The sequence below is a fragment of the Apodemus sylvaticus genome, chromosome 23 (assembly GCF_947179515.1).
Source record: "Apodemus sylvaticus chromosome 23, mApoSyl1.1, whole genome shotgun sequence".
Taxonomy (NCBI): domain Eukaryota; kingdom Metazoa; phylum Chordata; class Mammalia; order Rodentia; family Muridae; genus Apodemus; species Apodemus sylvaticus.
The window spans coordinates 34,035,534-34,058,848 of NC_067494.1; the positions used below are offsets into that span (position 1 = coordinate 34,035,534).

At 45.1% G+C, this 23,315-nt stretch overlaps 1 protein-coding gene across 2 annotated transcripts in view; it reads left to right on the plus strand.

Moving 5' to 3' along the window:
* The window catches only part of Plekhg1 (pleckstrin homology and RhoGEF domain containing G1), a 216,991-nt gene that overhangs the window by 175,543 nt on the left and 18,133 nt on the right, over positions 1-23,315 (plus strand). For both annotated transcript variants that reach the window (XM_052169639.1, XM_052169640.1), the window contains 8 exons: positions 5,700-5,746; positions 9,814-9,964; positions 13,842-13,973; positions 16,418-16,600; positions 16,696-16,791; positions 16,896-16,988; positions 22,597-22,630; positions 23,135-23,218. In XM_052169639.1, the coding sequence (XP_052025599.1) occupies positions 5,700-5,746; positions 9,814-9,964; positions 13,842-13,973; positions 16,418-16,600; positions 16,696-16,791; positions 16,896-16,988; positions 22,597-22,630; positions 23,135-23,218 (820 nt within the window). The remainder of the gene's footprint in view (positions 1-5,699; positions 5,747-9,813; positions 9,965-13,841; positions 13,974-16,417; positions 16,601-16,695; positions 16,792-16,895; positions 16,989-22,596; positions 22,631-23,134; positions 23,219-23,315) is intronic.

Sequence of the window (23,315 nt, forward strand, 5' to 3'; positions counted from 1 at the left end):
GCTCCAGTGTTCGCTTAACTCTGGCTTAATTATTCACATAAAAGTTTGTTTATGTGCCTCCCTGCCAACTTGCAAATCTCATTTTTCATTGTAATATTGCCAAGTTTAATTAGAAGACCGACTTCAGCACTCGGCACTTTCACATGGGAGCCGGGGTCGGGAGGGGGTGCCAGGCTCTGCACAGCCGGCTCCTCACTCAGCACCCTGACGTTTACAGGAGGTTACGTTTTTGCTGACCCGCCACCAGCTGCTCTGCTCTGAGAGGAATGGAAAATTGCTTTAATTGAGAGGTCATTAGCAGAAGAGGTAAAGCTAGCAGTCGACTTTTGCTGTTATCTGAATCGCTGGGGCTCCCACACAGAGAGTCATCTTTGACCTGGGTTACTTTTGTAGTACATGGAGGCTAAGGAAGTCCCTGGCCAAAGAAAGAAAGCACTGTTTCATCTTACTGACTGTTTCCAGATGGCTTGAGGAGCAGGGCAAAGCATTCGCTACTGGGCTTGATGGCCCACGTACACATACACACACACATACACACATATGTAAATAGATGCCTGATCTATAATCAGGGCTCTGGAAGCATCCCGAAGGGCTTGAGTCTGTCCTCAGCTTGCCCCTTAGCCTCACGCTCATTCCTCATTGGGCTGTCAGTAGGGCTTACTCTGGGCAGCATGCGGGAGAGATCGAATGACTTCTGACTTCCCCTTAGCCTCTTCTTCCTCGGCGCCCAGTCACCTCCCGTGAGGGCTTTCCTTCTTTCACAGCTGAGGAGAATGAGCACATATATACAGAAAGTTGCAGCAAGCACTCATTACACACAAATGCATGTATGTACACAGACACACACACACACACACACACACAAACTTGCCACATATTGGAATTATCCTCAAGAAGTTGCTAGTGTTGAAAACCTATGTCAAGCCATTATCACATTCTCCATGTGCTACCTATGTGCTGTGTCCTGGAAAATATCTTTGAAATCAAAAACTGCAAGGGGGAGAGAGATTTGTGACAGAAAAGCACTGAAATCCCACAGATATCTTTTCTCTGTCACCCATTCGGCAGCCGTTGGATGGCCTGTGGGCTCTGTTTGGCAGCACTGTACCTTAGAGCTTGGGTTTTTGCATAATTCCCTCATTTCTGCATCCTCTCTAATTAGAATCTGAAAAGGCTGAATAACTAGAAAGCAGTATCTGCTTTTTCTAATTTGTATAATATATTCCTATAACTGCATCTTTAAAAGGATTTGGGCTAGCATCATACAATAACTAATGACATTTAAGCATTAACAGGCCTAGGGACTCTTGGTTTGTTGTTGTTGTTATTGTTGTTGTCGTTGTTGCTTTTGCTTTAATAAAACCATTGTTTGTAAGATGTGCTGATGCTTGAACATCTAAGGTCAAATCTGCATTTAATCCTCCGTTAAGGATATGCTGCTGATGGAGAAGTCTCTAGAACAGGAAGAGAATCAACTGTGACAAAATTTAGAAGTCCTTCAGCCTTACTAGGTACTAATATGTGTAGGTTGACTATATGACCATACGCGGTGTGTCTTCATGTAGGCCATTGTTTTCAGTGTGGCATGTCCCATGATTCTAAATGTCTCAATGTGAGGAAAGGTAGCTGGATATTCTTCTCTCCCAGAGTGAGAAGAGACCAGAAACTCCGAGTCATCGAGGACCCCTGGAACGTTCGCTCCTGTCTGCTGTGCACTTGCTGAAGGACCTGGGCAAATCTCTTTGCTTTTCTTATCCCTGGAGCCAGGACTGTCCTGTACAGCCAGTCAATGTCTAGCGTAATGTCTTAGTGAGGGTTCCCATTGCTGTAGAGACACCATGACCAAGGCAACTCTTATAAAGGACAACATTTAGTTGGAGCTGACTTTCAGAGTCAGAGGTTCAGTCCATTATCATCATAAAAGGAAACATTTCAGCATCCAGGCAGACATGGTGCTGGAGGAGCCAAGAGCTCTACATCTTGATCCAAGGGCAGTCAGAAGGAGAAGACTGTCTTCCAGGCAGCCAGAAGGAGGGTCTCAAAGTGACACATTTCCTCTAACAAAGCAATGCCTACTCCAACAAGGCCACACCTCCTAATAGTGCCACTCCCCGGGCCAAGCATATTCAAACAGTATTACATTCAGTATGGAGACGCCATTTAGAGGATACAGTGGTGCAGGTGTTTGCCATGTGACTAGTAGGTCCATAGTATCTATAATTTTTCAGGAGAAGCAAAATAAAATCAAGTTATTTATATTCTCCAATGCTTAGAAGTTGACAGCTGATTTAGAATCTGTAAAGTATTATACTGAAAAATGTGCTGGGTTTAAAATTCTGTTTAGGCTATTAAGGAAACAGATTCAAATTGACCCAGAAGCTATGGAGAGGAATAATCTGTCCAAATCTAGTTTTTAGAAATTGGAATTTACCCTGTCGCCCACCAATCCTACTTCCAGAAAGCTACCCATAGGGTAAACTGACAAAAGTCCAGTCAGTCAGTCTGATATGATACCTGACAGTAATAATTGATCCTCCAAAGACTAGAGACAACCTAAACAAAAAGCTGTGTGAATAACCTTTTGTGTATTCGACCAAATAAGGAAGTACTGTGGAGCAATGTCAGCCAATAAGGAAGCCTCCATAGACTGCTGGGGGGAGGGGCGGCGACTCTACAGAGCCCAGGCTTCTCAAAGAGCGGTCCCTGATGGAAGACAACTCCACGGTCCCTGACGGAAGACAACTCCACGGTCCCTGATGGAAGACAACTCCACAGTCCCTAAAGGAAGACAACTCCATGGTCCCTGACAGAAGACAACTCCACGGTCCCTAACGGAAGACAACTCCACAGTCCCTGATGGAAGACAACTCCACAACTAACTGAAACCTGGATGGTGCTCCATCCACAAATGTGCTTTCATTAGCCTTTCCATGGAGTCCACTCAAGTTCAATCCTACAGTGCGATCTGCTTATCTGATAAAGGGGTGTCTGTGTTTAAAAACAGGGTAACAGATATGATTAAAACATAGGAGAAGCCAGGCAGTGGTGGCACATGCCTTTAATCACAGCACTCTGGGAGGCAGAGGCAGATGGATTTCTGAGTTCGAGGTCAGCCTGGTCTACAGAGTAAGTTCCAGGACAGCCAAGGCTACACAGAGAAACCCTGTCTCAAAAAACCAAAACCAAAAACCAAAAACAAAAAAAGAAAACAAAAAAACAAAAACAAACAAACAAAAAAAAGAATTGAAGAAAGGAACCGGTTGTAGTCGTGTGACTCTGAAATCCAGGGAAGATCAACAGTTCAAGGTCCTCCTTGGCTGCATAACAAATTTGACACCAATTTTGGGCTTATGAGACTCTTGTTTCAAAAACAAAATAAATTGAGGAAAAGAAGGAATCACCCAAGATGGAACAGAATGAGTTAACTTCTCTGAATCTGTATTTATTTGTAAAACTGGCTCTGCATCTATATACCTCAAAAAACCCAAACTAAGGCTTTAAAAAATAGGCTCTACACACCAAGAGAAATGTGAAACAGACACTAGGAGGTGTTCAACCCGTTCATCGGCAGCCACGGAATGGACGTTTTAGTTGATCTGGAAGGTGTGTGGTGGCCAAAATGCAGCCAATGCATATTTATGGTGACGTTCCCTTTCTCCAGTGAAAATTATAGAGTGTGCTATGGGATACTGCTGCACATTGGTGTTGATGGCCTTGAGAAGTGAAATTGCCAAAAGAAATAAGATACAGAAGCAGAAATGTGGGGCTGGAGCTGGAGAGATGGCTCAGTGGTTAAGAGCACTGACTGCTCTTCTGAAGGTCCTGAGTTCAATTCCCAGCAGCCACATGGGGGCTCACAACCATCCCTAATGAGATCTGACGCCCTCTTCTGGTGTGTCTGACAACAGCTACAGTGTACTTACATATAATCAATAAATCTTAGAAGGAGGAGGAGGGGGAGGAAGAAGGAGGAGGAGGAGAAGAAAAAAAAGAAAAGGGAGAAGGGAGAAAAGGGAGGAGGGAGAAAAGGGAGGAGGGAGAAGGGGAAAGGGGAGGAGGAGGAGAAGGAGAAGGGGCCTGTAGATGTTATGGCCCCTGTCCTGACTACCTATGAGCCAGACAGATACGCAGAAAGCATCAGTATCATTTGGTCAGTGCTCCCATACAGGTGGATGCCAGGTATGGTGGATGTTCACAATTAGAAAGAGTTGGCTCACTGGGCGTGGTGTCGCACGCCTGTAATCCCAGCACTTGGGAGGCAGAGGCAGGCGGTCCAAATCCTGTGGTCCAGAATCTGGTGACCTTTATCCACGTTACCCTGATTCCAAACGCTTGGGACCAGAAATATGTCAGATGTTTTTAGATTTTGGAACTTTTCATATCTATAATACAGTATCTTGAGGAAGAGTTGCCGGTGTGAACACAGAATGCAAGAATACTCCCATGATGCCTAGGCTGAAGTGATTCTGTGCGATGTTCTCAGTGCAGCCAAATCTTGTGCTACCCACTGCGTGAGTTCAGGTTGAGGGTCCCCTACCTGTGACATCATGCTCATTCTCAAAGATGTAGATTTTTAGCCTTATGGGGTTTTGTATTGTATCAGTATGTATTGTAATAGTATGGCCCGAGCCTCCTTCAGAAGTGGAGATTTGGGGGAGGGTGGATAGGTCTCTTTGCTAGTCAAACCATTATTGCATTTGAGACATGGCTGCTGTATTACATGCATGCCGGTGAATAGACTTAGCCTCTGTTCTCAGGTTCCTAGATATTATCTGTCAGGCCCTGATATATTATGGCCATAGATGTTATGGCCCCTGTCCTGACTACCTATGAGCCAGACAGATACACAGAAAGCATCAATATCATTTGGTCAGTGCTCCCAGACAGGTATATGCCAGGTATGGTGGATGTTCACAATTAGAAAGAGTTGGCTCACCGGGCAGTGGTGGCGCACGCCTATAATCCCAGCACTTGGGAGGCAGAGGCAGGAGGATTTCTGAGTTCGAGGCCAGCCTGGTCTATAGAGTGAATTCCAGAACAGCCAGGGCTGCACAGAGAAACCCTGTCTCGGAAAACAAAAAAAAAAGAAAGAAAAAGAAAAAGAAAAAAGAAAAAGAAAGAGTTGTCTCAACTCACAAGCTCAAGGAAGGCTGCTTGGAAGAAATACAGCCTGGATTCATCCCCAAGGCAGGCCCAGCGTCTATACTGTGAGAAGAGCAAAACTGAGCATGGTCAGGGAGAGTGAGAGCTACATATGTAGGCTTAAGAGCCTCCTGATCTCCCATCCATTCGAGAGCTACGTATGTAGGCTTAAGAGCCTCCTGATCTCCCATACATGCTCCAACACATTCTTACTGTGTGATGTCCAACTGTAACCTACCTGTATTTTCCTGATGCCTACACACCCACAAGATGAGCACAAGCACCTTGGGACAGAACCTTTATTTTCATCCTCTTCCTTGTTGTCTTCGGATTCACTGGGACCCAGCAAGTGTTTAGTGGACTTAGATGATTTCAAGATATGTGGTTTCTAGGTACAGACCAATGGGCAGGCATCTGGCCCACCCACACAGGTTCAGGGGGTAGAGCAGTGCAGTTGGAACACTGAAAGCCTGATTGTTGTTTCTTACGTTGTTTTCTGGATGCATGCTGTTGGCTGTGCTTTGGGGCTCATGGAAGTCTCTTTTGTTTCTTTGTAGAGTGAAGAGTTCCACATTTACACCCAGTACTGCACCAACTACCCAAGGTATGGCTTGGAAAGGAGCAGGGCTCTTCTCCATTGATGGGTTTTTGTTTTTGTTTGTTTGTTTATTTTTGAGTCATTATATGCGATTTTTTTGAGCACTGTGCTGAAGACCATGGGAAAAAGCAAAAATTCTGAGGATCTCGGATATTGGTTGATGCCTTTGGTCTGTCAGGCTCTGTGAAGCTGAGGGAGGGAAAACTTCATTAAAGACACTGAATAACACCAGGAATATCGCTGCGTATCTGTGAGGAAAAAATGGATATACCCACATTATTACATTGGGCTACCCACTTCCGTATTAACCTTTTTTAAAAAATGTGTGCCACATTTTGAAGATGAGTTTTGTGGTGCCCAGCTGGGAAGAAAATATGTTCTGGTTTTGTTTGGTAAGCTTTATGAGCTTTCCAAGTTTTATAACGTTCAGAACAGACAGATCATGAGAAGCCAGCATGAGGAAGGGGCCCTCTGGTCTCCCTGGGCTGTTGGCTCAATTTTGCTTGTGTCAAAGGTCAGGGGCAGGAGGGCAGCTCAGGGAGCAGCCTGGACAGGAGCTGATCACTGCATAAAAGCCAGAAGACAGCTGGCTACAACTCTAGGCATTTCTTTTTTTTCTCTCCATAAGACATTTATTGAGTATTTGACTCTTGAGCAGTGTTGAAATCTATAAAAACAAATGCTAATTTGAATAGCCACAGTGATGGAGAGTTTCTCGGGAATTAAAGGAACACAGGAGATCCACCCCAGTGCCAGAAACCCAATAGAATCCCATCAAATGTAATCCGTTACCTCCTGTCTTAGGGTTTTACTGCTGTGAACAGACACCATGACCAAGGCAACTCTTATAAAGGATGTCATTTAGTTGGGACTGGCTCACAGGGTCAGAGGCTCAGTCCATGATCTTCATGGGGGAAAGCATGGCAGCATCCAGGCAGGCATGGTGCTGAGAACACACTAACAGCTGCCCATCACTCTGCTGCCAAGGAGACGGAGGCAGCTGCATGGGCAGGGTGGAGTCTGGAGGAGCTGAGAATTCTAAATCTTGATCTGAAGGTACCAGGAGAAGATTGTCTTCCAGGCAGCTAGGAGGAGGGGCCCAAAGTCCACCCCCATAGTGACATACTTTCTCCACTAAAGTCGCATCTACTCCAACACCACCATACCTCCTAACAGTGCCACTCCCTGGGCCAAACATTCAAAACGCCACACCACCCCTCCCTTCTTCCCATCTTATGGATGACCCTGCCAAGGAACCCATGACAAACTGACTCCACGAGGGTCCTGCAGCTGATGAATGGCCCACTGGGGATATCAACCAAGTTGCTCCAGCCTCAGGCTGCCTGCCACCATATTTTTTATAATGTTTTGGAGCTTTGTGTGAAGCCATGATCAGCAGGCTCTTCCAACCCAGCCAGAAAGAGGACTGGGGTGGCTTGCACACCCTTGGTCAATGTTAGCAGAGGTGCTCTGCAAGAATACAGTGTACTGTAGAATCCTTGTAGCTGCTGAGGGAAAGATGGATAAACACCTCCAAACTCCAACACAGGAGTCCTCTAAAGAGACTAGTATGTGGTAAGAAGCCTGAAGTTCAAAATTACTTAACAACAACTTCCCATTGTAATCTTTTCCTGTAAACAGTGATCAGGATGTGACACCATGTTTATCCATTTGGATGGGCAACCACGCCTTTCCCGGATTTCTCTTAAAAATAATCCCACCAACACACACACACACACACACACAATCCCTCCAACAGACACATACACACAATTCTTCCAACACACACACATTCAGACATTTGTCACTATCCTCATCTACAGACACACCCATAGTTTGCAGGATTACACTTAAGCATGTTTTTTTCTGATACAAGGTGAACTATAGGATGTCCCAACTAAATCTCATGGTCCTTGATCCAAAACCCCACACAGCAGAGGAATCATAGAGTCAACGCACAGCCTCTCCATAAAAGTTCTTCCCAAGCAAAAGGGAAGATGTTCAAACTGACAAATTAGTGAAGTTCTGGGTCTGTCTGTGAGCATTTCACTATGAATATACTATCCAAAGATGTAACCTCATTGTAGAAACGTTTTTCCAATCACATTCAGAAGATTTTTCTGACTTACTGATCAAGCACCATGCTTTGCCATCGTGGCTGTTTCTCGATCCTGTGGAAGTGAACTCCTGTGTGGAAGAAGGATTCTAAGAACTTGTCATTCATGTGGCGCTATCCGATGCTTAGTGCAGATCTGCAGAAACTAGGAACCCACATTCCCACATTCAGGCAGTTTGTATGCTTTGGAGGAACAGAACCCAAATAAGTACATCCGTGAAATAGTATGATGGGGAGATTAGATACCCAATTGGAATTAATCTGGAATGGACTTGGTGACATGCAGTGGAAGCCAGGCACAAAATATCGAGGGATAATAGCTAAGGACAGCCTCCTGGAAAGTATGTGTTTTGCTTTGAGTCTGACTCTAAGGAAACCCCTGTTAAGAGAAGGGTGCTCTTAATAAAGAAGGCATGTCAGTAATTGCCGAGTGTGTGATATTCGTATCCACAAAAAAATAACCCTAGCCTGCCCCAGGCAGTTTGCTCTGACACTGAGATGCCACCTCCCTGTCTTAGCAAGTCAAGAGTGCTAAGATTTTTCTCCCATCTTGAGAAGCAGGCTGGTGATTATAAAGGCATACCTTTGCGAGTGACTAGTGACTTCTGACTTTGCTCTTCCTGCCGGTCACACCCTAGTGATTTCACTGTGAAGAGGCACAGGTCCCTCCCTCCTTCCCCCAGGGACGGGCACAAAGGAGGTCAAGCCATTGTCTTCAGATTCCTGCCCTATTTCTAAGATTTCCAGGAACCTAGAGTGCCATGTGCCCTGATGTGTAGCAGATTCCAATATTAAGCAAGAACTTGGGCCATCAGTCAGCCACAAGGCTACTGAGCAGCCACACCTAATGCCAAAGGACTTCAGAGAAATGTCCAGGTCACATGAACATGCATAACTAACCTGGATGCTTGGGGGCACCCAGAGACTGAATCATGAACCAGAGAGTGAGCACAGCCTGGACCTAGCCCCCCCATCCCCCCCACCCACCCCACCCACCCTCTCCCTGCACAGATGTACAGATGTGCAGCTCGGTCTTCAACTGGAGCAGGGGACCGTCCCTGCTGTCCCTGCTGTCCCTGCCTGAAGACCCTTTTCCCCTAACTGGGCCACCTTGTCTGGCCTCAGCGGGAAAGGACTCCCCTAGTCCTGCAGTGACTCGACATGTGTGTGTGTTGGGGTGGGGAGGGTACCAAGAGAGAGTACCCCCCCTTCTCAGAGGAGAAAGGAAGGCCAGGATTGGAGTGAGGATTTGTGTGATGGGGTCCTGGAGGGAAGGAAAGCTAATATTGGGATATAAAGTAAATAAATAAATTAATAAAAAAAAAAGATGTGTTGGGGCTGTGTATTACTTTGGGGTCTGCAGAAGGGACTCTAGCACCCTTTTGTGAGACTATCAAAACTAAAGAGGGGAAATGTTCAGAGTTTCTCTGAGAAGTCACCTCTGGCAAAGTCATACAGTGGGTACAATTCACGAACCACGGGGGCTAGGGACAGGGCAAACGCCCTGGTGGGAGGCCAAGGCTATACCACAAAGGAACTGTTTTACCTTAATCCAGGGATGCTGTGCTTTGTAACCTGATTTGTAGGAACTGAATCCAGATGTGCAGACTGAGCACTGTACAGAGACATCTGGACAGGGTATGTGTAGGAGCTAAAGTACAATGCTTGTGTCTCTTGCCAACCCCCTGGAGCGGGGCTGTGTCCTCCGTGAAGCCAGAGTCCACGGTTCTCTATCTCTAAACTCAGTTCCTTTTTCTAACTCAACCCATCGAAATGACACCTTTTTAAGACTTGCCCCAAGACATCCTAGCCAGGAGCTAGCACCTAAATTAGAAGCACATTCATTTTCCCTATCCCGCCCATTATAGGACATTTCCACCGAGTCTGACAGTTAAACCTCAAACACCCACGTAAAACACAGCTTCATCATGATGAAAACCACGCACTTCTCTCGCAGGTCTGTGGCCGTGCTAACCGAGTGCATGAGGAACAAGATGCTCACCAAGTTCTTCCGGGAGCGCCAGGAAGCTCTGAAACACTCACTGCCCCTAGGGTCCTATCTCCTAAAACCAGTTCAGCGGATTCTCAAATATCATCTCCTTCTGCATGTAAGTCTCAGTCTGTGCTGGAACACTTGCCAAGGGATGGTGTGTATATTAATTTTGCAGTGGGTGGGGGGGACATGGGAAATTTCTGTATTCATATGGAAACATTTTTTGCTTGACAACTGACTGATTTTCTTTGAGGAATCAGAGATATGTATTTGCTGGTTCTTACAGCCACATTGATGGCTGCCAAGATGAAAGTTGGCTTAATTTAAACTTGGATAGTGACAGGGCTGAGGCAGGGTCACATTCATTTTTCTGTTTTGTTTCCATGAGACCCAATTCAGCAGGCCGCTGGGAGGGAAAACTGTGGTAGATTGGTACCCATCTGAAAGAAGAGAGAAAATGCTCAAGAGTGGGTGGGCAGATGACCAGGGATGTGGATCCCTAAGGGATGTGGAGAATCCCTTCCCTGAGTGGGGCTTAGCCTTATTTCTGGCCATTAACCTTTCCTAATGGGTTCCGTCACTATTATAAAACTCAAGGAGAAGTCTGGCGAGAAGGCTCAGAGGTTGAGAGCACTGACTGTTCTTCCAAAGGTTCTGGGTTCAAATCCCAGCAACCACATGGTGACTCACAACCATCTGTAATGGGATCTGGTGCATATATGTAGGTAGAACATGATAAATTAATGTTAAAAAAAAAAAAAAAAACTTGGGCTGGGGAGATGGCTCAGTGGTTAAGAGCTCCGACTGCTCATCCAGAGGTCCTGAGTTCAATTCCCAGCAACCACATGGTGGCTCACAGCCATCTGTTACAGGATCTGATGCCCTCTTCTGGTGTGTCTGAAGACAGCAACAGTGTACTCATATGAATAAAAATAAATCTTAAAAAATAAAAAAAAATTAAAAAACTTAAAAAAAAAAAACAAAAAACAAAAACAAAAACTTAAGGAGACTTTTGAAATAAGATGCCCCTAGATGTCAGATTCTCCTTTCTCATCCATCATCTTTAGTTTGTAAAGATAGGGAAAGTTTTATTGAACATAATTTGTGGTTTGGTTAGCTTTGCAGTGGGGGAAAGACGGCACATCTGGCTTGAGGTACAAGCTCTGTGGCAAGTCTATCTGCCTGCAGATCCTATAGGCTCACTGTGGCTTATAGACACTTAGAACAACAAACAAAGTGAGCTAGTATTATTTTGTATGCTAGCTTAAGAATCTTTCCCCAAAGGGATTTTAGATGTAGAGGCAGAAGGATTGACACTTAGGTATCATCTTCAGCTAGACAGAGGGTTTGAGACCTGCCTGTACTACGAAAAACCCTACTTTACCCACCCACCCAACCAACCAACCAAATAAATAAAAATTTTAAATAAAAGAATTTTAATCCAGAGCCCCGTTTTATCAGCATGCCTGGTATCTCTCCTATCCAAGATCAGACAAGAACAGGCGTGTTCAGGACAGTATGACCATTGACTGGGTGTGGTGTCTCTTTTTAAATGATTCTAGGTTTCTAACTAGGGCGATCATTTCTGGTTTGCTGAGTTCACAAGGGTAAAATTTCACCAAAAGCTTGTCTGCTTGCTTAAACAGCTCGTCCTTAGGACCGTCTGTCATCTTAAGAAACCACTCCGGAAATAGCTCCTTAATTTTTAAAGGACCTTCTAGATTTAGTGGGATAAGTTTGCTAAATCAGTGTCCAGACAATTAATGAAAAAGGAGTACCATCTCCAGAATACATCTCTCCTAAACTGTGTTAATGTGACATATCAGATATTGTCTTCTAGAGGGCCAGGTAGCCATCAATCAAGGGCAAAAAAATCTAAGACCTCAGCTCCTGTGAATAATCGAGATCCTTACAAAAACTTAGTTGATATTTATAACTTGATAAATGTAATTTGATTTTTATAAATGACTATTAATAGAGGGGAAAGGGAAGAATGGACACTGAACCAATTCCGAATTAATTTCCTGTCACCCTTGAAGTAGTTTGATTTTACACGTAGCTTAGAATATCCCTTCATAATTCATATCAATTCAGAATTGAGCCACAGGTACGTATTCCCCAAGGACTATCCCCTAAATTTCTGCGCCAGTTAATCACTAGACAAAACTAGTAAAAGAAGAGATTAATTCTGACCTTACTTTATAGTACATTTTCTTACAACACTTTAACAGATGGGCCTGAGAGTTTAGAAAGAAAATGTAGATTCTGCCCCACAGCCGAACAAGATGAAAAACTTGAATATTCAATTTTTAACAGTGTTACTATAAAGTAATAGGATTAGTCTTCAGGATTATCCCAAAAGCTCCAACATCTACTATTTAGATAATTAGGCATGGCAGATGTCATAAAGTCAGCCACTTACTTCTATAGATAGAGTATCCTTCAGAATCTGCAAAGTATTTGATTCCAGGTCCCTCCAAATACCTCTGTAGATGCTCAAATCCCTTATACAAAATAGCAGAGAATGCAACAATGAAACCTATTGCTGTAGGTACTGTGTTTTTAAAAATAATAAGCTCAGAGAATTGTTTGCAGATAACTCACCTCTAAGTAGCCTCTAGGTTACTGATATTATCTAATATAGTGCAAGTGCTGTGTGCTTAGTTATTAAGTTCGTTAGGGAACGTGATCTGCATTGAGCACATGCTAGCTTATTTTGTTACAACTGTTCCCAAACAGTATATCTATAGATATAGCTATCCTCAGGTAGATAAAGCTAGTCTCAGTCTACCGTGGCTAACCCCATGGGTGTGGAACCCATGAAGATGGGTTGTTTTACTCATGTAAGATCACTCTTTTTAAGAAGGTATTGCTCTAAACTAGTAAGTATGTATTGAGGCTAGAGATGTAGTGTAATGGTAGAACACTTTTCTGGCCCAAAATTTGATCTCTAGTACCAAAAATAGGAAAAAGAATCTTCTGACACCATTGCCTGTTAGGCACAGTGGAGAAGATAAGAAAGCAAAAGACTGGCGGTGTGGAATCTTCAGGAGTCTGGGGCTTGAGCAGGAATAAGTAGCCACACCTACGGGTCGCATCCTCTCCACTCTCCTTGGGATTATGAAACTCCGTGGTGAGATGTTCAGCAACGCAGACTTCCCTGATAGCAGTCAGAAAATCGGACTTGAACCTTGAACTCTTTCAACACTCAGAGTGACTTCAGAGAAGCCACCCCACTCTTTTTCTCTCCATTCCTTCTTCTGTCCCTCCGTCCATCCTTCACCTCCCCTCTCTGGGGCTGAGTGCCGAGGATCAAACACGGGGCCTATACATACTACATACATACAGGGCCTATACATACTCAGTCACTGGGCTTTGAACAGAATGTCCCCTGCATAGTTATAAGTAATGTTTTTATGTCTGTGTGGGTTTTTGTTTGTTTGTTCGTTTAGTTGGTTGGTTGGTTGGTTTGGTTGGTTAGTTTGTTTTTGTGTTTTGAGACAGGGTTTCTTTTTGTACCTCTGGCTGTCCTGGAACTTGCTCTGTAGACCAGGCTGGTCTCGTAGTCAAGTCTGCCTGCCTCTGCCTCTGCCTCCCAAGTGCTAGGGTTAAAGGCCTGCACCCCCACCACTACCTAGCTAAGTAATGTAATTTTAGAAGATTTTTGTCTTTGAGACTGAGAACTATATTATTGAACACTCTCTTATGCTGGCCACAGCTGCAACTACAGCATCTCTGTGTGGCCTTTGTACACTTTAGAGTGGGACTGTAAGAAACTTCCATTATTCCTGCCCATTTTATAGCATGTGGTTATGGTTAAACTTAAAGAATGATGGCGATACATAAATTGTGTGTGTGTGTGTGTGTGTGTGTGTGTGTGTGTGTGTGTGTGTGTGTGTGTGTGAGTGAGTGAAACCAAACATAGGCAATCCATTTGCCTCACTGAGTACATGAAAAAAATCTAACAACAGTTTATTTTTATTTTTTGAAAGGAAATAGAGAATCACCTTGATAAGGACACGGAAGGCTATGATGTTGTGCTGGATGCTATAGACACGATGCAGCGCGTGGCGTGGCACATCAATGACATGAAACGGAAGCATGAACACGCTGTCCGCTTGCAGGTGAGCACACAGTCAGGCGACAGTTTTCCAAGGTGTCAGATTATATATATTTTTCATGCATTCAAGGCTGCATAGATAATGCTCCTCATGTATGATCCTCACCCCAGTTCCCCATAAAGATGGATCAGGATGTGAGTAATATCAACCATATGTTATAGTAGCTACATAGGACAACTTTTATTACTTTTAAACTAATAGTCTTCTTATAGCTCCTTTGATGAGTCTAATTAAATATGGGTCTCCTCTGGCTTTATTTTGTGTCATTACTAATTCTTGCTGAAAACAATTTCCTCTAAACTATTTAAGGACTTGTAAAGGCCCCGTTCTCCCTTACTAGTTTATACAAAATGGCGGCATACAGTGTAAGGGGGGGTGTTAGGGCCGGTGACTCAGCTGGGAGGCGGGAGAGCTCCTTTGTACTTCACTTGAGACGTGAGTGCCAAGCACATTATTTCAGTCTCTTCAACTTTAAAACCTAACAGTCAAGTGACAGGTTTGCTAAGGTCCATCCAGCACCAATGCGAACCCTAAATTCTCGGGAACCTTTCTCCTGCCTCAGGAACTTTTGATAAAGTTCCTGACAACCCCCCTAAAAAATGAACCACGTAAAAACAAGGGGCCACCACTGGCAGCTATGACACTGGACCATTCAGGGGTGACAATAAGCAGCTGGCAGTTCAGCGACTAAAAATTCAGTTGTTTTGGATAATCCTCGACTGATAGATAGCCTCACCCCGTAAACACAGATCTGCCAGCCGCCATCCTTGAGATGCAGTGGTTAGGAACCCTTGAGGCTCACAGAGGGGGTCCAGGTTCAGTTCCCAGCGTCCACACAGATGGAGGTTCACAACTGTCCGTAATTCCAGTTCCAGGCCACCTGACACCATCTTAGGGTTCCATAAGCACCAGGCTCACACGTGAAGTACAGGCAGGCACTGAGGCAGGCAAGAGTCTCATACACAGAGAATAAAAATAAATAAAAAAAAAAAAAGCACGCTGTCCAGCAGTTCATTCCAAACTTGTTTGTGACCCTACAAGGAAGACAGAAAGATGCAGAGAGAACGCAGAGTGTCAGTCAGGAAAGAACGCACCTTTCTCCTCGTAAGTCAGAAGAAAGTCTAGATTCACCTGCAAACAACCAGAGTTTGGTGTGATGTCACTCCAGTCTTATGATGCCTCAGAAGACAACAACATTCTATTTCCAAGCATTTTTGTTGTTGTTGTTGTTGTCGTCGTCGTCCTCTTCGAAGCATTAATAAAAAGTTCAGTGTTTGAATTGATCGTTCAAGTTTTTTATAAATATAATATCAGACGTTGTTTTAATGTCTGATATAAATATAATGTCTAAATAAATATAATATCAGACAGATATTATATAAATGTAATATCAAATGACCAAATGGCTAATTTTTCATGGTGTCTCAATCTTTGTGACATTCTGAAGATTCCGCTAAATCAGACCCCGTCTCAAACTTGACTCCATTTATAACATTTCTGTTTGTAGCCAACAAAAGTTATTTTGTTTGTTTGATTTTCTGTGTGGTAGTAAGACCGAGGGGCTTGCACAGACTTCACACTCCACCACTGAACTACGTGCCTGGCTTCCCAGTGAAGGCTTTGACCATCTTGTGATTTTTTTTCCTAAGTAGTACTTGTGAGTGTCTTCAGTTTTCAAAGTCATGAAGTCAGCTTCCTTAAAAGTCTGATGTGCCACAAATCCTAAGGAGATGTCAGTCATATCACTAATTCGGTTTTTTAAGTCCCACAGAAAGCTCTAAAACAATGGCGAAGACATGTCCATTTCCTTTCTAGATAAATGAATTCAAAGCTGGGGAAATTTTGGGAAAATGTGGTTTTACGCAGGCTTCCATTTTCAGTTATGTATGGCGTGGACTCAGTTCAGAGAAGAGCATCCTCAAGTTGAACACTGGTGGTTTTTACTCCAAAGAGGAGAGGCCAAGGAAGGGTAGAGAAGGAGTCCATCTAAGATGGCGCTACACTGTTGACCACCTCATGAAGGTTTTTTTTTTTTATTTTGTTTTTTCAACAGGGTTTCTCTGTGTAGCCCTGGCTGTCCTGGAACTCACTCTGTAGACCAGGCTGGCCTCGAACTCAGAAATCCGCCTGCCTCTGCCTCCCAAGTGCTGGGATTACAGGCGTGTGCCACCACTGCCTGGCTTCATGAAGCTTTTGAAAGGTCTAGCTGCAGCCACTGCCCACAGCAATGACACTGGACCATTCAGGGGTGACAATAACCAGCTAGCAGTTCAGTGTCTAAAAATTCAGTTTGTTTTGGCTAACCCTCGACTGATAGATAGCCTCACCCCGTAAACACAGATCTGCCAGCCGCCATCCTTGAGATCCAACCACAGGCCACTGCGTGTGCGATACCTCAAAGTTTGCCTGTGGTGTTTAATTCTGAGAAAGTTTTGCTTTTTCTTCAGGAGATCCAGAGCTTGCTGACTAACTGGGAGGGGCCTGACCTCACCAGCTATGGGGAGCTGGTGCTTGAAGGAACCTTCCGCATCCAGAAGGCCAAAAAGGAGAGGACTCTCTTTCTCCTGGACCAGCTGCTGCTCATCACAAAAAAGAGAGACGACACGTTTACGTACAAAGCTCACATCCTGGTGGGTCCTCATGGGGCGGCATGTGTGCGAGGCCTGGGGGTGGCCGTTTGTGCTCCGGGTGTGCCTAACGCACTGCATGGTGTTCTCTGCCGTAGTGTGGCAACCTCATGCTTGTAGAGGTCATACCGAAAGAGCCCCTCAGCTTCAGCGTCTTCCACTACAAGAACCCCAAGCTGCAGCACACGGTTCAGGTAACAGGCGGGCTACTCCTGGGCCCCCAAAGGGGAGAGGTGTGCTGGACCCAGCCACCATCTCTATGTCACCTCACATCTCGCTATTTAAATCTCCCCCGTAGGCCAAATCCCAGCAAGACAAACGTCTCTGGGTTCTGCACCTGAAGAGATTGATTCTGGAGAACCACGCAGCAGCAGCCAAGATCCCAGCTAAGGTAAGAGAGGACAGTCAGCCAGCCGGCACACCAGGCCGGAACAGAGTCTGACAGGAAATAAGGCCTAGCTTCACAATGGAGCCTGAAATTCCAGCACTCGGGGGGCCGAGTCAGGAGGATGGCCAAGTAAAACCTTGTCTGCAATAAGGCATTTCAGAGGTTTCATTGACATATAGACAAAAGGGAGTCAATGGCACCGACTAGAGATTTAGGGGATGGATAACACACACACACACACACACACACACACAGCTTAAGGAAGCTTACAGAGAATAGAAATAGAGAGAAATGTGTGTGTCTATACACCATAAGGAAGCTTATAGAGAATAGAAATGTATATATACATATGTGTGTGTATATATACCATAAGGACGCTTATAGAGAATACACACACACACACACACACACACACACACACAAGGAAGCTTATAGAGAATAGAAACTACTGGGAATTCCCACGCCCCATTCCCCTACCCCCACCCCCCTAAGTAGCCCTCAGTCTCAGGTGGCTGTGTTGGGTCCCATGTGAACAGTAGGAAACCAAGCCCAGTTTGGCCGGAAAGGAATTTAGCAGCAGAGAGCCAGCTGCCTGGCTAACCCAGATCTGTTTGGGCCAAGGGGAAACAATAGTGTTGACAGCCAGGTGGCCTGGGGGCAGGGCGGAGAGTTCAGCTCTAGCCAGTAAGGGCTGGGAGGAAAATAACTCCTGCTTTCTTGAAGGATGAGGAATGTCCTTATGAAGTTGGGGAGGGGGGAGGGCGGAACCAGGCTGAGACAACAAAGTCACAAAAAACCAGAAGTGACACCCAGTTCACCAAACACAGCTGGTGTTGGGACAGGAGGACCAGGAAACATCAGGAATGCGGCTGGGGAAGTGGGAGGCGCCCACGTAGCCTATGGAGCAGAACACAAGGCGCAGATGCAAGCCGGGTCACCCAGGCAAAGGGAGCAGATGTCACCCTCTGAGCTTGTGCCTGAGCTGCAGGACGAGCTCCCGGTTGGGAGTTAGCCAGCCCGGCTAACTCACAGAGGTAGCCTGACCGGTTAGATGGGAGCGAGGAGCGTCTGGCAGGGTGAACGGAGGTGGAATTTCAGGTTCTGGCTGCCCAGGATTAGGAGAGGCAGTGATTGAGGCCCTAGGCTTGACAGCCAGGCGGCCCACAAGAATGTGGAAAGGAAACAAGGTCCCCCTGCTCAGAGGAGAAGGGGAGGGGATAATGGGGGAGGGGCTTGTAGTGGCGGGAAGCAGGGGAGAGGAGGGGAAGGGGCTTCGATCGAGAAGTAAAATAAATTTTAAAAAAAATGGATTGGGGGGGGGGAAGGACAAGGAGTCTTGGGACTCCCAGCAAATCACCTGCTGGGGGAGATCCCTGGAAGATCAGAGAGAAAAGCAGGAATACAGTAGAGAGTGGGAGGGGACAGCTGGTGAGAATGGGGGACAGAGGAACCTCTACCTTGAGAGGGCAAAACAGATGAGGCGTGGCTTGACAACCGGATATTTGCGATGGGTTGGAAGAAATTAGAGAAGGGGCTGGTGCAGACTTTATACACACACACACACACACACACACACACACACGCACACGCACACGCACACGCACACACACACACACAGTTCAAAAAGATGCAGTTTAGAGAGCAACTCAAAGCACAGCTCGCTATCTGGATGCAAAACACAGTAGAGGTTTCCGAGCTGCCTGGGGAGACCAGGAGGCAGGAAGCAACAGGATGCGGAGAGCGGTTTGCCCTCCGGGGAGGAACGCACAGGGGTGGTAGAGGGTAGCCTTGGAGAGAGTCTGACGGGGAACTGAGGGAAATTAGGAAATCCCAAAGGGTCAGAGACCCGGCTGTGAGTGACTGAGCAAGAATAGGGTTGTCCTTGAAAGTGGAGAGGGTCAGATTGATGCGAAGGAAGATCCTGTCCCTGGCTGGAGGTGACTCAGGGCGGTTCTGGAAGACCTGCCTGGGGCTGCTGTATGCCTCAGTTTGATGGCGTCATAACAAACCACTTAGCAACGTGGAAACGGCCCTACCCTACGGGAGTATTGCATCTCGGAGTTCCTCTGGGGGAGGCGCGCCCATGACCTGGAGCTACAGGGACTGTGCTGAGCAGGGGAAAAAGACTTCTGGTCTGCGCTCAGTCCATTCAGTGGGAAATCTGAGCTCTGGAGTGGAAGACGGTCCCTGGTATCCTACCTGGGAAGCAGGGCAGTTCTGGTGTGTGCATGTTCTGGGATGGCCTTCTTACCATGTTGCTGTGGTGTAGGGGAAACAGGTGTCAGAGATGAAGTAGCAAGAGACTGAAATGGAGGGGTGTGAGTGGCCATCTATGAGGATGGTGGGATGTCTGGGATGAGACCAGGAGGGGAGAAGTAGAACAAGAAGTGACATCAGGGACATAAGAGTGGTACTGATGGGGCTGGAGAGATGCCTCAGTGGTTAAGAGCACTGACTGCTCTTCCAAAGGTCCTGAGTTCAAATCCCAGCAACCACATGGTGACTCACAACCATCTGTAATTGGATATGATGCCCTCTTCTGGTGTGTCTGAAGACAGCTACAGTGTCCTCGCATACATTAAATAAATACTTCTTCATCTTAAAAAAAAAAAAGAGTGGTACTGATGGGGAAAATCAGAAGGAATTCTGGGAAAGGAGAGATTTGCCTTTGGTTGGCTGGCTGGCTGGCTGGCTAGTTGGTTGGTTGAGACGGGGGTCTCACTATATAACCCAGGCAAGCCTTGAACTTGGAAGCCCCTGCTTTGGCCTCCTGAGTGCTGGGATCATCTGTGTTTTGATGCCGGCCTCTGGGGTCTGTGCCAGCCATGGCTTTATGTGCAGGAAATGAATATACAGAGAGGTGTGTGCTCAAGTGTGAGTTTCACTTTTTCAACCGTTGTATGATACAAGGGCGTTCATGCAGATCAGCCTTCTTCCACGGTTAGTCAGAGGCAGTGCCCTTCCGCACAAGTCTTTGATATGCCCCACCTACTAGTCTCAAGAATCCTGGGAAAATCAAATGGCTTAACAAGATTCTGAAAGACAATTATAGCAATTACCAAATGAGAGAGCTCACTTTGCCTGTCCTCTTCCTACCGTTCGACGTATTCCTGGTGGCTTCGTCCTAGTTATTAGTCCATATTAGCACATATATGTTGAGGAAAGTATGCTGTATTCTTGCTTCACATGCAGTAAACTATCTCAGAGATGGGTCGTGTGCTTCCTCTGACAGAGAAGTAAAATCAGGAGCTCAGAAACAGGAAGTAAATTGTCCACATTTTACAACTAGTATATGGCCTAATTCAGATTCAGACCCAATCACCTGGCTTCAAGGACCCTCTAAACTGTATTTCCCCCACTAGAAATGAAAACAAACTTAATATACTCTATCCACTATAATGTTAAAAATAATTCTTTGCTCTATCTAAGTAGGGTTGTTAAATGGAGGGTTTTTTTAAAAAAAAAAAAAGATTTTTCATCAAGACTATTCATTGTTTACTTAAGGCTTTCCAAATGTATTTGTTTCTGTGAGGTCAAACAGATGTCTAATGAGACACTTTAAACAAGCCATGTATACCCCATCTCGTGATTTCGACACAGTGGCTGAGACTCACTGAACTCTGCCAACCTCCACCCAGACCTCCTAGTGGTCCTTGGCTGACACCTAGTGGACAACATGGAAAGAACACTTTTCTGAAATAATTTATAAGGCTTAAGGGGATTAAGCCTTCTTATGGAATAGCTTTGCTAAAGGGATTTCTTGGAATTTGTCACATGCCCCATTTATACACATAGTGTGTAAACTGAGCCAGCTTGATTGAGCATAAATAGGAAGTACGTGCTTTCGTGTGTTAAGTGTTAAAATGGAACTAGAAAACCACTTTCCAGAGATGAAGTTGTCATTTGAGTTTGAAATTAAGTCCATCTATAACCTCAGTATAAAATAGGAAGATAAGTATGCTAACTAGGCAACTATTTTCCTCAAAATTAAAGTGACTGTTAATGGTTTTTTTCCTGTCTGTGCCTCCATTTTTAATTTTTTTAATTAAGTGGGATTACCATTCAGTCCAAATGGTTTTCCATGATATCGTCGTAGATTGCAGCAAATTAGAAAATCAAATTATATTACCCTTGGGGGAAATGTAAACAGCATTGGAAAGAAAGAAGCATCACCTCAACTGATTTCCTCCCCTAAATCAGTGGGCAAAATGATGGGTTAAGACAACCTGTCTATTTCTAAGCATTAGCAACGCAAGGCAACAGTAACAACAACCCTCAAAGCATTCTGGGTAGACATGCTCAGCCCGTGGAGAGAGGAAGCCTCAAGGCATCAGGCTCTATTCCCCCAGAAGGACAGAGACAGGGCCTGTGCCTGTGCCTGTCAGTTGAACCTAATGGCACTGGGAAAGATGGGTCCTGTTACCCCACCCTTCAGCTGAGAGAGCGCCTCCCAGGAGGGAAAGATGGGTCCTGTTACCCCACCCTACAGCTGAGAGAGCGCCTCTCAGGAGGTGAGAGAGCTGCCCCACGGCTTGCAATTAGACACAAATGATTGGACTGCAACTGTCCGTAGTTTTAGTTTTTGTTTTTACTCGCCTAAACAATACAGTATAAAGCTATCTATAAGACCTTTTCCTGTTGTGTATTAGAAGTAATCTAGAGCCAATTTAAAGTTTATAGGAAGGGATGCCCAAGCTCTGAGTAAGTTCTGTATCTCTCTATAAAAGTCGTGGGTACCACCGTCTTGTTCTTACCTAATTTCTGTTGCTGTGACCCTGACCAAAGAAGCCACTTGGGGAGGACGGGTTTATTTCAGCTCACTGTGCCAGGTTACACTCCATCATAACAGAAACATCAAGACAGGAACTTGAAGCCACTAGTCACATTCTATCCAAAGTCCAGAGCAGAAAGAAATTAATACCCGTGGGGTACTACTGAGCCCACCGTCTCTGGTGTAATTTAGGACCCGGCCCCAGGGTTGTGGCCCATACCAATTGGCCTTCCCATACCTATTAAAAAAATTAAGATACCCATCCCCAGATATGCCTACAGGCCAACTTGATCTATGCCAGAGGTTCTCAACCTGTAAGATGAGACCCTTTTGAGGGTCAAATGGCCATTTTACAAGGGTCACAGATTGGATATCCTGCATATCAGATATCTACAATCTGATTCTTAACAGTAGCAAAATTACAGTTATGAAGTAGCAACAAAAATAATGTTATGCTTGGTGTCACCACAGCATGAAGGACTATGTTAAAGGGTCACAGCATCGAGAAGTCTTTCATTGAGACTCTCTTCCCAAATGAGACTAAGTTTCATCAAATTGACAGTTAAAACTAACCATCAAGTCTTTGCTGTATTGTACCAAGTGCCCATCATCCTCAGGATAATCTTTGAATCTCCTGAGCTCTGTATTAATGCCTAAAGGAAATAGTGAGAGTTTTGGTTTTGCTTTTGTTTTTCTAAAATCCATTTAGAAAAACAAATCCATTTAGAAAACAAATCTAAAATCCATTTAGGTATGATAAGATCTCTCTCACATTTGTTCATTTTAAAAAGAAATGGATTATATAAAAAATTAATTATATATACATTTTCTCTGTTTCAGGCCAAGCAAGCAATTCTTGAAATGGACGCCATCCGTAAGTTGTTGTTGTTGTCATCATCATTGTTGTTGTTGTTGTGTGGTGTTGTTTCACTAGCGTCCTTTGAGCTAGTGTTGTTCATTTGTGACCTTTCCTTTCTCTATCCCAGAGCTCGCACACTGTGATTTATAAGACACTAGCAGCAGTTCACTCCGTCTTACCTGCTTGAGCAGACATGGCCATCCCTTCCTAAGACACTCATTCGTTTCTGCTGTCGTCCTCTGGTTTACCTGTGGGGCACTGGTTGGCTAGCTGCCCTTCTAGGTTTCTGCAGATCCTAACACTGTCAGAGCTGCCTCCTGAAGAACTCAGCACTACAAAGTACAGGGCATTTCTCCCCTGACCCACCCATTAGCACAAGCAAAAGTCCCCTTTGATGATTTACAAGAACTGCTAGCACTTGAGAATGACTGGTATTTCTGCTATGGCACGAAATTCTGAAAATACCAAGCACCCCAAGTGGCCACCGTCCCCTCACTGCTCCTATGGTTCTCTCAACAGACCATCCAGGCTTCCGTTACAGTCCGGAAGGAGAGATGAAGACACCGTGTGGGTCTACACCACAGCGGCTGAGACGGAAGTCAGGTGAGCAGGATGTTGTCATCGAATACCGAGAGGAACAGGAAGGGAGTATTTCTTAACTGATGGGCATTTTCTGGATGCTTGTTGTTTGACTACATCT